Genomic DNA, 17,013 nt, shown 5'->3' with positions numbered 1-17,013 from the left:
TTAGAGATCATTTTTTTGGTGGGTTTGGAGGTAATATTCGGCCATAGTTAGTGGTAATGGTATATTTATCAATGATATTTTTCATCTTTCTGGTCAGGATATACAGAAAGCTGATGTGTATGTACCCTCCGTTGAACCTGTGCAGAGACCACTAGAAGGCGCCTTATGGTCTTAAGGGCAGTAACCTGCTTTCTAGTGGAACTCAATGCATCTCTACACAGATGTTACAGGTATTGGAAGTATGGCATTTTAAGGACATTTTCACTGAACTCTTTGGAGACTATATCAGACTGCATTCTGAAAGGCTTCCGGGTGTCTACCTGGGTGTAAACTTCAAATCTGGAGGTCATATACGGAGAGGACTGTCAGTTTGTTTCCCCATGAGATCACCCTAAATTGGACCAAGTTTCCTGATTTCATTGTTGGTTGAATGACATTAAATTTGCAATTAAAATTGAATTTGAAATTATAGTTGCAATTTCTAACACTTCTTGATTAGGAACACTGTTGAAAGTCTGAGTATATCTCTATAGTTTCCCAAGAAATTTTATATTTAGACTTCATAGGTGATATTATAACAGATATCTATCTGCCAGAGGTGTGCCAAAGATTCCTGCATGTCACAGATTTCTCCCAACATTTCATTGCTTGCTTGAACATTATTGAACCTATCCAGAATTTTACAACTCACTTAGCAGTTTAAATCTTTATCATTGTAGTGACTGTCTTTAACTAATAGAGAGGGCAACTAAAGACATCCTTAGAAGCCTATCTAGGTAAACACTCCAGTGAATTGTTATATGAGATCACAACAAGGAATTTGTTTCTGATGGTCTTAAGTCACGGCTATAAAACTATAAGTGGAGAGACAACAGTCAAGATTAATGGTATTGCAATTAGTATCGGCAATAGCACCGGAGGAAATATTGACAGTTAAAAGAGTTTAGTGTTTAACTCCTGTTCTGGAAGGAAAATAAACAAATTGCTTTGTATTTGCCTAGATGGCAGAACTAATTGCCTATAGCACTGATTCTTATCATGCTTTTGTGTTTCTCAAAGCTTAGAAATTGTAAAAGCAATAGGATTCCTCACTTCTGGAGAGACTTAAAATTTCTAATAGTCTTTATGTTATCTTCTGCTGTGGCTACTAGAAAGCATTTTTCCTCTGGATAATAATGTAGCCATAATTTAGATAATTTTTGTTAGATGTCTCCCTTGTTCTTAACAACCAGATCCCCCTGAAAACTTTTTCTTTAAGGTCAGGTCCCAAATTCAGAACTGTAGAGACTGACTGAGTACCTTTTGCACCCAGATCATCCTTAGCATCTCTAGATGGATGTATAATAGCAACAAGTTTTGCTTCCTTATCTTGTTTGTGTAACCTATGTGGCCAAAATAGGAATTCCTGTAATAATTAATGAATGTTCTCAATATTGCTTTACAATATTGAATTGCTCTGATAAGCACACCATGTAGGAATTAGGTGTCAAGACAAAGGGAGTAGCTCATTCTCTCCTTTGGAGAGAATAATTACTAGTGTTTATTTTTTCATGGTAGAAACTTGTTCATCTATTAGAATGAACGATTAGCAAAATAACTATTAAAAGATTATTTGTTTTGAATAAAACAAACAAAATTTCAGGCGCAGACCTGGAATCACTGAGTAGTTGCTAGTGGAATACCATAGCAAAATTTTGAAAAATAATCTAGCCAGATTATTATTAATTTGTGCTAGATATAAAGGTAGACTCTTATCAGGAAACAACAAGTGTTGGCAAGGATGTGGAGAGAAGGAAACCATCATGCACTGTTGGGAATGTAAATTGATGTGGCCACTATAGAAAACAGTATGGAAGTTCCTCAAAAAATTAAAAATAGAACTACCTTATGACCCGACCATTCCACTTTAAGGTACTTATCCAAAGAAATCTAAAACACTAATTCAAAACACTCCTATGTTCATTGCAGCATTATTTACAATAGCCAAGATATGGAAGCAACCTAAGTGCCCATCAATAGATGAATGGATAAAGAAGAGGTGGTACATATCCACAATGGAATATTTCTTGGCTGTAAAAGGAATGAAATCTTACCATTTGTGACAACATGGATAGTCCTGGAAGGTATTATGCTATGTGAAATAAATCAAACAAAGACAGACAAATACTATACAATCTCACTTATATGTGGAATCTAAATAATAAAATAAATGAAAAAAAAAAAAACAGAAACAGACTCATAGATGCAGGGAACAAGCTGATGGTTGCCAGATGGAAGAAGGAGTTGGGGGTGGAGTGGAAAAGGTGAAGGGATTAAGAAGTACAAGTTGGTAGTTACAAACTAGTCATGGGGATGTAAAGTAAAACATAGGGAATACAGTCAACAATATGGTATAACTATGTACAGTTCCAGGTGGGCACTAGACTAGTCAGGGGAATCACTTTGTAAATTATATAAATGTCTAAGCACTATGCTATATACCTGAAACTAATATAAAAAATACTGAATGTCAATTCTAATTAAAAATTTTTTTAAAGCAGGGGGAGGTGAAAGGGAATAAGAAGTTCAAATTTCCAGGTACAAAATAAATGAGTCACGGGGGTGTAATGTACAGCATAGGGAACATAGTCAATAATATTGTGCTATCATTGTACAGTGTCAGATGTTTGCTGGACTTAAGGTGGTGATCATTTCTTTAGGCATATAAATGTTGAATAACTATGGTATACACCTAAAACGAATACAATATTGTACATTAGCTATATTTTAATAAAAGTCTTTTTAAAAAAAAGAGGTGGATTTTTTTTTTTCCACAGCACAATTAACACAAGGTCTGCATTAAAAGAAGAAAACTAAAACTGCGTACATTCAATATTAGTGGACAAGCCTATGGGAATTTTGTTGTTCTCTCTGTGATCACTCAATGCAAATGTTCTGGTTCTAAAAAAAGAAAGTGCTATGTTAAAGTATTGTAAAACACAAGAAAGTTAAGTCAAAGAAAAAAATTTGGAAGATGAAGAATCCCTGTTAACTGAGCACCAGGGTGTAAGACTGGCTGCATCCAAAATTTCTCCTAGAGGACATCACTGAGATCTCACTAAGAAGGATCCTATCAAGGCTGCTGGGCCCTAATATGGCTTTTAAATAGCATAGTCTTCTGTCAGGGATATATGAAGAAATTGGCCTTGTTTATCCATTTCTTGTTACAATGGTTTTTTTCTCCTTAGACATAGGTACCAGTAATCTGCTTCTCACTTTAAATTCTACAGTAATGGTGGTAGCTTTCTGAAAACTGTGGAGGATATTCTGAGACTACTTGGACTAAAGACAGACATTTCATGCTAACTGGGGCATGCTGATAACTAAGAGCCCATTTTCTCCAGTAGTATTGCAACTTTTCAGGCTTACTACAAATGAGTCCCACTCTGTGACAACCAGTAGGACTCTAGACATTCTGTAATGCTACAAATTGCAACCTGCCTGTTGTTCAACAAAATTCGGTGCTTCTGATTTTATTTGTTTGTTCCCAAGAGTGTTATGATGTATTTTCCAATAAAACAAACCTATGGTCCCAATGCATCAAGATCAGAAACTATAGAACTTCTGTACTAATAACCATTTCTTTCAGAAACCAATTTAACTGACTTTTTCTCAGGAAATAAGCCAAATTTGACACCTCCTCTACACAGCAGAGTTGAGCAGGATTTCTTTCCCTCTTGCTTTCAGTGAAGCAGTTCAACCTGCAGATCACCTGTAGGATTGATGGTGTGAGTACAGTTGCTACATTGTTTTATGAAAGTTATCCTTATATTGAATTAACATTGAAGAAAAGTGTGAGATATATAATATTTAAGGCAGCACATTTTTATCACACATAAGTTGTACAACATACAGAATTTAAGTCATAGTTGTTAGCCCACTCTTTTTAAAAATAAATTTGTATGATTTGTAAATTATGTCAAATTTACATGAATAAGTTTTGATAGTGTTCTTTTTAGTTATATTTCAGTATGTTCTTCATATAGAATTGCTTTTGTTTGCCATTCCTTTTATCCTAATCTAAGGTGAACTTTAGCTTGTCTTTACCAGATTGGCACACATCACCACTAGTTTCTGAGTAAATTATGATTTTTTGCTTGTCAAATTAAATGTGACATTCTCCTAGTGACAACTATACAGCTGCTAATAGTACTGAATTATCATATCCAGGGACAATAGTGATTTCTTCCCAATCTCTCCAAGAAATTTTGACCTTTCTATTTTAATAGAAATATATTTTTTCAAAGTAAGTGAGATAAAATTTCTATTCTATTTTTAGATGTTCTAATCTGTACTTAATATGCTGAAAAACCTGAAATAATAATTGAGAACAGATTGGATTTAGGAATTTGGAGGCCACTGTTATGTTTAATACGAAGGAGACATGTTATAGGTGTTGTTAATAAGATAAATGCAATTTGTCATTTCAAGAAAAGGGTTCATGATAGTGATGTGGGAATCTTGAAGGAACAAGAATTGCTACACCATAGCTGCCTCATATTATGTAAAATGCTGTCATTCATTAAAAGGAGTAATCTTATTGATATACATATCCATGAATTAAAGTGATGAGAATAATTTTAATGTAAGAACACTATTCTCTTCAGAAATTGAATGTGAGTGGTACGCTGTAATGACTGAGCTTGTGAGCTTTGGAATCACAATCGCTTGGTTCGGTCTGCAGTGTCCCATTTACTAGCCTTGTGTCCTTATAAAAGTTGTTTGTTTAACTTCCATCATTTTATTCTCTCCATCTGTAGGGATAAAAATAGTATCTATCTCATTGAGATGATGTGAGAATTAAATAAAAATATGATGTATAAAAAGCCCTTGTATAATTCTAGGTACAGAGTAAAATTGCTCAGTAATTTTACTCATTTTTTTATACTGAGGTACAACTGACATTTGACATTATATTAGTTTCGGGTGTACAACGTAATGATTTGATATTGGTATATATTATGAAATGATCACCACAATAAGTTTAGTTAACATCTACTATACCGCATAGTTACAATTTTTATGTATGTGATGAGAACTTTTAAGATCTACTCTCTTAGCTTACATTACATCCTCATGACTTATTTATTTTATAGCTGGAAGTCTATATACCTTTTGACCATCTTCATCCATTTCACCCACTAAATTTTAGTCATTTTTACTGCTGAATAGTGAGTATTCTGTCACTAGAAATATGAAGGCACATGAAGAAGGACCGCTTATCTGAACTGTGATGGGTGTGAATTAATATAGAACTTTACATAGATAGCTGTTCTTTAAAGTCCATTTAGGATCTGAGATATTACATTTATATTAAAATAATGTTTAATAACTATATAAAGTAGAATTATATGTTTTAAATTATATGATGACATTAAAGGAGGTGATTCAAAGTTTCTCCATATTGTTCGATTTCCTGAACACTCTATATAATAATATATAATAATTTCATTAGCAAAATTTTCTTATGTCTTTTCTTAGAATAAAGCAAGAGAAATTGAATAAATAAGAGGATATGTCCTCAAGAAAATGAGAAAATCATAATAGGAACCAGGATCAAGGAATCGAATGGTGTTTTTTTCACATAAAATATTAATTATTCTGAAGCAGAGCTGTTGTGCCAAAGGCTGACTTTGAGTCTTTTATCCATCTCTCAGTCCTCTACATACTTTGATTTGGACAGTTTATCACATTGTAAATTTATGCACTTTACAAAGTTACTTTCAAGACACTCCATGCCATATAGAGTGTCTTGGTATTCTGTGTATTCTGGAGGTGCCACTAAACTCAGTGACAGCGTCAGGAGACGAACCTGAAAAATCCTTTCATTCAGGTTAATTTATTTACCAACTTTCAATATCTCATTCATTGGAGACATCCCTCTCTGTAAGGAGGTACAGACTATACTCTCCAATCAATAGCTATAAGTTCGTCATATCATCAGTTGGCAGGGGATGCTTCTCCTCAAGGTGACAATAGAATCACAGCGTTTCCAGTATAGAGGTTCCAAAATATCACGGTGCCTTTATTTCAACTGTGAGAGGTTAAGTAATTTTCTGAAATCTACAATCCTAAATTATGGTGCACTTAGGACAGATTGAAGGTCTCCTAGCTTGCAATCATCTTCCCTCCACCCCCTCAGCTCCTAACACACTCACTCATACATTTGTCAAAACAGCTCTGCCTTCAAGTGAGAGAAGGAAATGCTCCTAATGAGCTCAAACTTGTGTGCACATCACTGACCAGCACAGAGCTGGCTCACAATAGGGCCTGAAAAAATTTTTCGGTTCCAGTTGGTTCAACCTTTTAAGTTCTTAATTTAAGGCATTCTTCAGTGCAAGAAATTCTAAGTTGCGAAAGAAGACCAGTAACTAATGATTCCAGTCACTTTTTATACTGATTGGTTCTCCAACACTGAGATTACCCAATCCAGGAATGAAGAAATGAGTTATTTGGTTGGTGTTCTTTGGGATGAGGTGAAGGAGAGTACTGGTCCTTCACTAGTGAGATTTGCCTGTTCTCCTGCATCCTGTCCTCTCTGCTCTCCAGCATGGTGTGTCTGTGGTTCCCCAGAGGCTCCTGGATGACAGCTCTGACAGTGATACTGAGGGTGCTGAGCCCTCTGTTGACTTGGGCCAGGGACACCTCATGTAAGTATACACCTTGCGGGTAAGCTATTGGGGTGGGGTGGGGGCGTGGGGGGGGGGAATTAGCTTTGTCATTATGCCCAGGCCATGTCCCTTAGTAAACTGTGACATTTTCTTCAATGACCACCTATCTTTACCATTTAGATCCTCATTTCTTTCCAGAACAAAAAGAGCCTGGCTGTTTGCTCGCTACGAAAGCTGCACAAGGGGCTCCATATATAGGCCATTTCTTCTCAACTCTCTCCCAATAAAACCTCTCCAGCCTTGCTTCCCATTCCCTGTGGAAAAGATTTAAAAATAATGATGTTAAAATAATTCTCCATCCAGCAGTTCCCTTATTTGTGTTATGTCAAAAACAAGGAAAGTTTCTCTGAAATTTTTATGTGAAATCAAAAGGAATTAGAAGAGTCTCTCTTCGAAGATCCTGTTATGGCCTCAACAGGATCTGTGATGGTGCCTCTCCCTAATACATGAGGACATATCAAGAGGCCTCCCTAATTATCTCCTTTCCTTTCTCCCTGAAACCCAGGTTCATAAGGCCTGTGTTCTCTGGAGGTTCTCTGACAGAAGTTGGTGTTAGTGCTCTCTATTCCTCCTGTGGAAAGCACCCTGCAGCTGAAGCAGAGATTCTTAGTACTCAGAATGACCCTGTAGATAAGGAGCATCTATAGGGTATTCTTTGAAGCCTTCAAGAATTTAAGTCATCTGAAAACCTGGCCAGATTACTGTTTATTACGAATTTGTTTTGAACCTTTCTATACTATCAGTTTCTCCTGTATCTCCCCTTTCTCTGGCCTGAGCCCACAAGAAGAGATTCGACTAGTAGAGGATAAATTATATGAATTTCTGTTTTTTAAGTAAAATATAATCAAGTATAAATAATTTCATAGGTTAAAACTATACACCTTGAGGAGGAGTATAGAAAGAGTATGAAGGTTGCTTATACCCCATGGGACTGAAAGTCAATAATCAAGGTCAAATTGAGGTCTCCTGGAGTTGTGGCTCCAAATTTCACAAATTCATTCATCATGCCCTCTGTTTTCCTTAATTAGCCATGTTATGTTACCTCCACTTCCAGTTCTTCCCTGTTCTTTCCTAAACTATATCATTATCATTCCTGAGACTCCCCGAAGCTTGCACAGCCCTCAGCACCATAATAGACCCATAAACAAGATGAAACAGTGATATTTTCCCTCTTTCTTAAAGTTACTTTTTCCTTACTTGTGATGTTTCTTCCAACTAGTAGGAGAAAAAAGAGGAAGATTGTCTAAATTTCTCACAGGAAGTGGAAGGGATATAATGTGTCATCAGAATAAAAGTGTTGGAGCTTGAATGCCTTCTTGCTTTCCAGGATCCTCACAATGAGCAAGTCCCAGAACTCTGGATTTACTCATTTAGACCACAAATGTTTATCTGAGCAACTGTTCTATACTGGGCTCTGTTCTAGGCTCAAAGAATCCTATTTGAATGTCACAGAAAATCCTCTACTCTTGTGGAACTTACCTAATGTCAGGGAAGAACGACAATAACTCAATAAACATTTAATATATGTGCTGCTGAAGAGAGCACTCAATAAACATTTAAGAAAGAAAAAATTTCTAGGAATATTAATTGCCCTGAAAATAATATACTAGGGTTATGGAACAGAGAACCGCATTCACCTGACTTCATTTCAAATGCCTCGGGAGCTTTCCCTGAGAAAGTGACATTTAGAGATATTTGAGATATGAATGATGAGAAGCCAGCCACGTGAAGATCTAAGAGACAAGCATTCTAGGGAATAGGGGAAAGGCTAAAGTGTGGGAAGATGTTTGCTATGTTTAAGAGACAGAAAGAAGGCTGAAGTGGCTGAAGCACAGCAAATAAGTTGGGGAGTGGCACAGAAGAAGTCGGAAAAGAAGACAGGAGACAAATCATATTTGGCCCTGATGGCCATGGTAAGAAATTTAACTTTCATTTGAAGGGATACGTGAAATTACTGGAGAGTTACAAGGAAAGTCAATTTACATTTATTTTTTTAAAAATCATTCTACCTGCCACATGGAGCTTGGATGGTAGGGGTTCACAAGTGAAGTCAGGGAGACCATTTAGGAGCATGGAAGATTTCTCCAGGGAAGACATGCCTGCAGCTTCATTTAGTGTGGCAGTGATGAAGACAGCGGTAAAGATAAAGCAGATTCAAGATAGATATTTGTATGACTTGGTAATGAATTAAGGGGGGGAGGTGTAGAAAAATCAGGCTTATCCTTAAAGATTTTACCTTGAATGATTTGAATAAACTTGGTGATGCTGTTTATTGAGAAAGAAAAGACTGCAGAAGAAAATAATTAGAAGTGGGTGATTAGGAATAAATATTTTAAGTTTAAAATGACTTTTTGACATTTATATGGAGCTGCCAAGAGGTCAGTTGAATATTGGAGCCTGGCGTTCAGGGATCAGCCAGGGCTGTAGGCATATATGTTGGTGTTATTGACGAATGTATTGTGTTAAATTCCAGGAAAGTGGAGAAGGTCACATAGAGAGAGACAGAGAATGAGAGAGAGAGAGAGAGAGAGAGAGAGAGAGAGAGAGAGAGAGAGAGAGAGAGAGAGTAGCAGACAAGAGGAGGCCAAGGGCCAATGCGTCAGCAAAAGGGACTGAGAAGGAGTGCCAGTGGCATTCAGGAAAACCAAGAGAATGTGATGCATGTAAGTGAAGGAAAGTAGATTTTTCCAAGAGGAAGTGGCCAGGTGTGGTGAGAACCACTAAGTGGTGGGTGAACTAAGAACATGACAGAGCAGCAAGCACTGGGTTTGGTGGACTTGACATTTGCAGTCAGTGGAGTATAAAAGATAGAAACTGGGTTGGACCATTTTAAGAGAGATGGGAGCTTAAGAAATAAAAGAGGGATTACAGATGACTCTTATGAGTAGCTGACCACAGGGAAAGACTGAGCTCTGGGTTCAGGGAGTCAGCTGGACCTAAAGTATAAGACTAAATGAGCCTGAAGAGAAGCTGGTAGGTCTTGAGAACCAGAGATGTTCAGTTATCAGCAAGGAAGCACTACAGTGACTTCATATGCAATGGTAACCGGTTATGCAAAAAGCCATGAAATATACAACCAATATTTATTAATGACATAGAATATATCAGTTACCACCTTAGGTAATGAGGATGGAGCGATGAACAAATCTATCAGCATGGAGCACCATAACATTTTGCAGTTACTACATACCAGACCTATAAATTTTAGTATGTAGTTCTCATAACTATCCTATCTTATCTGTAGCATTAAAAACACATATTTATGGAATCTAAAATTCAAAGTATTTAAGTAACTTACCCAGTGTCACATAGTGAATGCTAGAACATTTATTTGAAAAGTTTCAGATGGGCCCACACTATGTGCAGGCCATCATAGATATGTGTTGAAGAACACAAAGAAGTATTAAATAGACTTCTTCTTTTGAGATTTTATTAGCAAGTTGGCCTAGGGTTGCCAACTAAAATATAGGATGCCCAATTAAATCTGGATTTCAGAGAAACAATAACTATTTATCTGAAATCCAAATTTAACTGGGTATCCTGTATCTTTATTTGCTATATCTGGCAACTTTAAGTCAGGCACATGAGCATAGACTAACAGTGCCAACCATACACAAACTACAGTGAACAGCAACTTCACACATTTCTATTTTTCAACTTTCTCATGTGTCAAGAAGGTATTAGAGAATTTGCGAATAGTAAAATAGCCCTGGTATGACCAGAGTCCACTGCTCCCTGCCATCATTTCTAAGTGAAAGTCTCTATGCAAAGTCTGGGACCTTTTTTGTAAACTGTCTATATGAAAATGTTATCTTCTTTTAGTTTCTCCCTTTTTGAGAGGACTTGACTACAGAAGTGAGAGTTCTACACCTGGCCAAGACTGGTTATTTGGTACTAACTTGCATTATTGGGATTAGAAGACAGAGTTAGAAATGAACACAGAGTTGGCTCACAATAGGGGCCCAATAAAATGTTTCCGATACGAGCGGATCAAACCTTTAAAGCACCAAATTAAAACAACTTTTTAAGGCAAGGAATTCTAAATTTCAGAAGAGGTCCTTCATACTGACTCTCTCACCAGTAGGTAAGGATGCCAGTCACTTCTGATGCTGATTGGTTCTCCAACGCCTCGGTGCCTATTACTTGGGATGTGGGTGGAGGTGAGTCTTAGTCCTCACTGAGAGAGACTGGCTGTGGGACGAGAGGCATGAGCCCTGAGTGTCTTTCGGGTAAAGGCGTCGAGGAGGAGGTGGGGACGGGGCAAACCCTCCTCTAGCTCCCGCTTGGGGGTCTGCAGCCAGCACGGAAGCCGAGCGGATCCCAGAACTGGGGATCAGAGGGGTCTCCCTTCGCCGCCGCAGGCGGGTGAAAGATGAACCGTCGGTGCTGCTAGTTGGAGGTGCTGGTGTCTGTCCCCTCCGCAATGGGCGGCGTCGCCGTCAGTCTGTTCCCAAGAGCCCGCCCGGGTGACCGCAGCGATCCTGTTCCCACAGCATATTTCTTGCTTCTGGGGAAGACCGAGTGTCATTTCTTCAACGGGACGGAGCGGGTGCGGTTCCTGGCCAGATAGTTCTGTAACGGGGAAGAGTTCGTGCGCTTCAACAGCGACGTGGGAGAATTCCGCGTGGTGACCAGCAGGAGGGCATCATGTAGCAGAAGCGGGCCGCGGTGGACACGGTGCGCAGACACAACTACGGAGTTGGTGAGAGCTTCACGGTGCGGCGGCGAGGTGAGCGCGGCGGGGGCGGGGAGCGCGCGCGCGTGTGTGTGTGTGCGCGTGTGTGTGTGTGTGCGTGTGTGTGACCGGGGGAGTGACTCAGTCGGGGTGACCGTGCAGCACTGTAAACGAGGGGACGTGGGAGGGTTGCTGTCGGGGACACTGTGTGTGACTCCGGCGCGACTGTGAGGGGTGCGCTGCGCGGTGAGCTGGGACAGAGTGTGTGTGGTGGGGGGAGTGCGGCTGGGGTCTGAGCGCGGGAAGTGGGGGATGCAGGAGGGGGAGTCAGGCGACTACGGTGGTCGCTGTGGGACAACTGAGTTGCGGTGGCAGCGCCGGGGCTGGAGGTGGAGGAAGCTTGATGGTGCGGGGGCGGGGGGAGGTCAGAGATGGAGGAAGGTAGGTTTACGGTGCTGTCTGGTTGGTGAAGGATTAGGGGAGCAGAGATGAGAGATGTGCGGAGGACAGTCACAACAGTCTGTCTTGCATGCACCTTTCTTGATTCCGAAACCCCTGGAGTAAAGGTGCCTGTGTTTATTGCATAAGCATTTCATCGAGAAAAAGTATCAGACTAATTTTTGAGGGATGGGAGGGAACCTCTAAGACATCTGTGATCTTTCTGAGGCTTCTTTTAGGTCCAGATTTCTTGCTTTTTTTCCCCCCCTTAGTGTATATGTTTTTACACAGTTGGAATGATTGTGAAACCAGCTTTTCGATTTAGAATTTTGTTATTTCATATACTGTTGTTACTATTTTTTTAATGCTAATAGTATTTACATGTCATTTGTCTTTATAATTGGAACAATTTACCTCACATTCCCCTTTGCTACATCTTCTTGTTGAAAATTTACATGCTTTTAATTTTTAATTTATATTTCTTTTATTTCTAAGGTTCTTGAACATTTTTCACATATTTATTGGCTACTTGTTGTTACTACTCTAAGAATTATCTATTGTCTATTGCCTCTGGGGTCCTGGTGTTTCTCTCAATGATTTTATGGGTTCTTTATGCAGTAAGATTGTTAACACTCTGCTGATATTTGATTAAGCATATTTCCAGTTCGTGGTTTGTATTAGGATTAAGTTCATTATTTTTCATGTTAGGAATTTAAACATATTTAATTTAATGGAACAGACTGCAAAATTGTTAGCAATGGTTTACCATCAATCTTAAGTCTACCGTTTTGTGTTATTTAAAACTGTTTTTTTCCCCAGGTTTCTCCTTTAAAAAAAAAAAATTATTTATCGAGGCTGGTTATGCTGGGAATTGTCTCAGGCACTAAACAATTGTATCAATGAGTCCCAGACCCAGCCCTGAACTCAAATATTAGCTTAAAAAGAGAGACAATTGTAAAATGATAATTCCAAAAACAGATATGCTTGTTTGCAAAGGAGAAGCATTGATCAGTTGAGTGCAAATATAAGACATTTTGAAAAATGAATTACTTTTTTTTGCTTCTTTTCTTCTCCTCCAGGACTCATGCTTTCCTGGAACTCAGAGTTAGAGAATCACGTGTGCCTTTCTTGCTGCCCAGGGTAGAACCATTTCTGTGGTGCTCTAAGCTGTGAGTGTAGCATTCCCAGGATGTCATACCCTGTATCCTATCTTCCCCAAGCTGTTCCCTGATTTATCCGCACTACTTTGAATCATATTTTTTCACCAATTAAGGTTAATAAATAGCTAACATATGTTGAAGGCTAAATTTCAGTTATTGCTTTACATATTTTAGGTGCATTAATCTTCACATAATCCTAAGAGGTAAGTTAGTATTTCATTTCCCTTTATAGGTGAGAAAGCTAAGGCACAGAGGAATGTAAAAACTCCCCCAGGATCAATCAGTAAGAGGATCTGAATGCAGGCAGCCCTGCTCCAGAATTCATGCTTTTAATAATACACTATATGCCTTGCAAAGATGTATAAACACTTCAACAATAAATAACCATTTCACACTACGAGGAAAAAAACCCCACAAACTTCCTCAACATCTCTCAAATCTAGTGGGACCACACTGCAAAGATTAGCTTTCAGGCTCATGGCACTAACTCCTGTGCAGCCACATGGCCAGCCCTGAGGGAGGCTTGCCCAAGACTAGATCTGGACCAGAGACTGGAAGCAGAAAAGCTGCCCACCAGGGAGACTTACTCTGTCTTCCTCTCATATCCCCTCCACCTTTTCTCTCCTAGTTGAGCCTACAGTGACTGTGTATCCTGCAAAGACCCAGCGCCTGCAGCACCACAACCTCCTGGTCTGCTCTGTGAATGGTTTCTATCCAGGCGACATTGAAGTCATATGGTTGCGGAATGGCCAGCAAGAGGAGGCTGGGGTCATCTCCATAGGCCTGATTCATAATGGAGACTGGACCTTCCAGACCCTGGTGATGCTGGAAACTGTTCCTCAGAGTGGAGAAGTCTACACCTGTCAAGTGCAGCACCCAAGTCGGACAAGCCCTATCTCAATGGAAGGGAGTGAGAAGCTTTCTGACCTCATTAAGGCCTCAGGGCCTCCAGTCTCTGCCCTGACTTCTGTTAGCTCTGTTACCCTAGACAAGCTACTCAACCTTATTGAGTCCCAGCCTCCTCATCCATCAGATGTTGAAGAAGTAGTCTTATTTCAGGGCTGTGATATTTAAAGGAGTTCAATGCCTGAACCTTGTATCTATTCAGTGTGATTTTTAAGTCTGTTTTCTAGAAATGGCCAATTGTTCTGGTTCTTCCAGGGTCGCCTTCTTCCCCCATTGTCAAAGCTCTCAATCCCAGAGTCTCAACTAGAGAATTTAGGTTTGGGGTAAAAATGACTAAAACTAGCTTCTTCTCTCAGGAGCACAGTCTGAATCTGCACAGAGCAAGATGCTGAGTGGAATCGGTGGCTTTGTTCTGGGGCTGCTCTTCCTTGGGGTGGGGCTGTTCATCCACTTCAGGAATCAGAAAGGTAAAGAACCTGTTGCAGTCGAGATTCCTCAAAGACTTTATGGGGGAAGAAATATGACTCTGCTCAAGTTCTCTGCATATCAGGGGCCTACCTAAAGCCTCTTTACCCTGGTCAATCTCAAATTTCCTGGAAATCCAGAAATAAACAGTCCATGGTTTGAAACATAAGGAGCTATGGCCCATAGAGGTAAGCAAAGGATTAACATGCATGGAGATCTTGGGTCAAGATCCTGGGCAAATGAAAGAAGAGCCACTAAAGGTAATGAAATGACACTGAATTTGTGTGACAGAAGCTTCATGGGTCTCTGCTTTTAGTTTCTGCTCTCCTCTCTACTGAGGTATCATGTGATATGAATTGTGGTGTTAGAGAAATCTTAAGAGGGTGGTCTGGGGGCATGGAACATTATGTTTGGGGACATATTTACTTCCATATCTTTATTGTTTCTCTTCTCTTTCCCAGGACACTCTGGACTTCAGCCAACAGGTAATGCCAATTAGTTCTCTTTTAGAGACATACTCAGTTTCCCTAGAAAAGAATGTAGAGGTGACAAGACAGGAGACAGAAATAATGGGAAAGACTTTGGATCTGATTTCTGATCAGGCAGTTTGCAGTAAAGCTTCTTCTCTCTACTTAATAAAAGGCCCATTTTCTAAAGGAACTTTGGCTCAGGGCGACGTAAGAATTTTTTTCCTCCTTACTTCAGTGCTATAACATAAGGCCCTGAGGGAGGGGAAAAGATGATGCTTGTTGAATTAGGTCTGGTTACAACACTCCTCTATCTTCTGCAGGACTCCTGAGCTGAAGTGAAAACGGTCACACTCAAGGAATAAAGACTCTTCTGTCCTAGCTTCTTCACAACATGAAAAGGTTTCCTGCTTGGCTATATTTCACAAAGAGAGTGCTTCCTGAGGATTTGGTTTGCTCCTCGTTCAGTGACCCTACAGAAAATGTCCCTGATGGCTTCCTCTACTTTTGCTCTTGACCTAGAAGTTCCTAATATTGATTGCAGTACCTTATCCTCATTCCTTCCTGGTTCCCTTGTATTCAATCCTTACTGCCTCTGTGCATCTGAACTTACATTCTGCACATATTTCTTTATAAATTTTTTTCTCAATTAAATATAAAGTGAAAATCATCTGCTTCATTCAGCTTCAAGGACAGGAAATGGAGGAAAAGGGAAAGGGAGGATTTCATCACAAAAAAATAATTATTTTCATTTATATTCTGAATATTGGTCACATGTGGATCTGAAAGGTTTCCTTGTTTTCTTCCATACTTTTTCATGACTTTTCAGTATTCTCTAATTGGGCATGTTTTCCTGAGCTAGGAGAAAACCCTTAATGACCCCATGTCATGGTGGTCTCCTACATCTTTGTATTCCCAAAGACAAACACACAGGTGCCTTCATACAAGAGAATACAGAAAGGGAACAACAAATATAAGAAATGCAGGTAACTTGTAAGGATGAGATGCTTCTACAATTTTTATAATCTTCTTTTGTCTCTTTTTCACTGATCTTTAAAAAGAAAGTATCTAAACCTAGGTGCTTCTTAAAGTCCCCTTTTATTAGCTTCAACACTTCAGTCTTTTTCTGTCTCTCAGATAAAAATCACTGCCATGCTGACTTCTTGGCTTGAGATGCACCCTTCCCCATAAACAGGTCTCGGAGGCCATTAGTACAAACTCTAAGAAAAAAAGATGCACTTCTGAGGCCCTCCATGTTATATGACAAACTCACTGTCTGTCAGGAAAGTCCTGTATGGATCTTGGCATAAATCAGAGACTACTGGGAAACAAAAGGGAATGTATGAATACACTGATGTACATCCAAACAATGAAATGCTCTGCACTTGAATTAAAAATGAAAATATTCTGCTATGGAAAAACCTCCAAAATGTGTTTGGAGCAAGGAACTGGAGAATTTCTTCACAGCATTTTGTTTAGTCAGATAGAGGAGAATAAGAATATATAGCTATACCCATTCATGTTATCTAACTAGCTAGCTATCTACCTATCTGTCAATCATTATCTATATCTATCATCTATCTACTTATATTTGTAAAAAGAAACAATGGAAGGACTTTTTTTAATGGTTGTCTATAGGGAAGAATGAGGGAATAGGATGAAGGAAACTGGACTTTTCTAAATATATATCTTTTTTAATAGTTTTAATTTGATGGACATGCAAATATTTTACATAATAAAAGTTTCAGTCAAAACTTTAAAAAGGTAATGCATAAAAGCTAAAAACAAACTACAGTAATTGAAATAAACTGACAAAAAGTATATGGTGGGAAACAAGCTAACAAAGGCCCTCCAGTCCAAGATGGCAGTGTAGGAAAACCCTGAACTCGCCTCCTTCCATGTCATATTAAATTTATACCTACAGACAGAGTGTTTCCCCCTGAAGAAGAAATGAAGGCTGACTGGACAACTTCTGCACAACAAAGAAAAGAAGAACCACATAGAAACACGTAGGAGAGACAGAGACATGGTACCATCAGAATCACACCCCCAGTGCACTGAGGACCTGTGTGCAGAATCGCCAACCTTGGGATACAGCAAAAATCAGTGGTTTAGAGGACACCTAGACTATACTGGAAGGAAGTACATTTACTAACACTAGAGCATCTGCAAAATAGGAGGGTAACTGTAGG

General features: G+C 39.1%; 1 protein-coding gene across 1 annotated transcript; it reads left to right on the top strand.

Moving 5' to 3' along the window:
• Positions 1–6,574: 6,574 nt before the first annotated feature.
• On the top strand, positions 6,575–14,853 carry LOC105301004 (DLA class II histocompatibility antigen, DR-1 beta chain-like). Its single transcript, XM_023538510.1, is given in 6 exon segments — positions 6,575–6,689; positions 11,204–11,341; positions 11,344–11,439; positions 13,612–13,893; positions 14,246–14,356; positions 14,816–14,853. Coding segments are annotated over 6 exon segments (765 nt in total). The 5' UTR covers positions 6,575–6,589.
• Positions 14,854–17,013: the final 2,160 nt, after the last annotated feature.

This window comes from Pteropus vampyrus, unplaced genomic scaffold (assembly GCF_000151845.1).
Source record: "Pteropus vampyrus isolate Shadow unplaced genomic scaffold, Pvam_2.0 Scaffold225, whole genome shotgun sequence".
NCBI classification, from domain to species: domain Eukaryota; kingdom Metazoa; phylum Chordata; class Mammalia; order Chiroptera; family Pteropodidae; genus Pteropus; species Pteropus vampyrus.
This window is presented reverse-complemented; position numbering and strand designations above follow the sequence as displayed.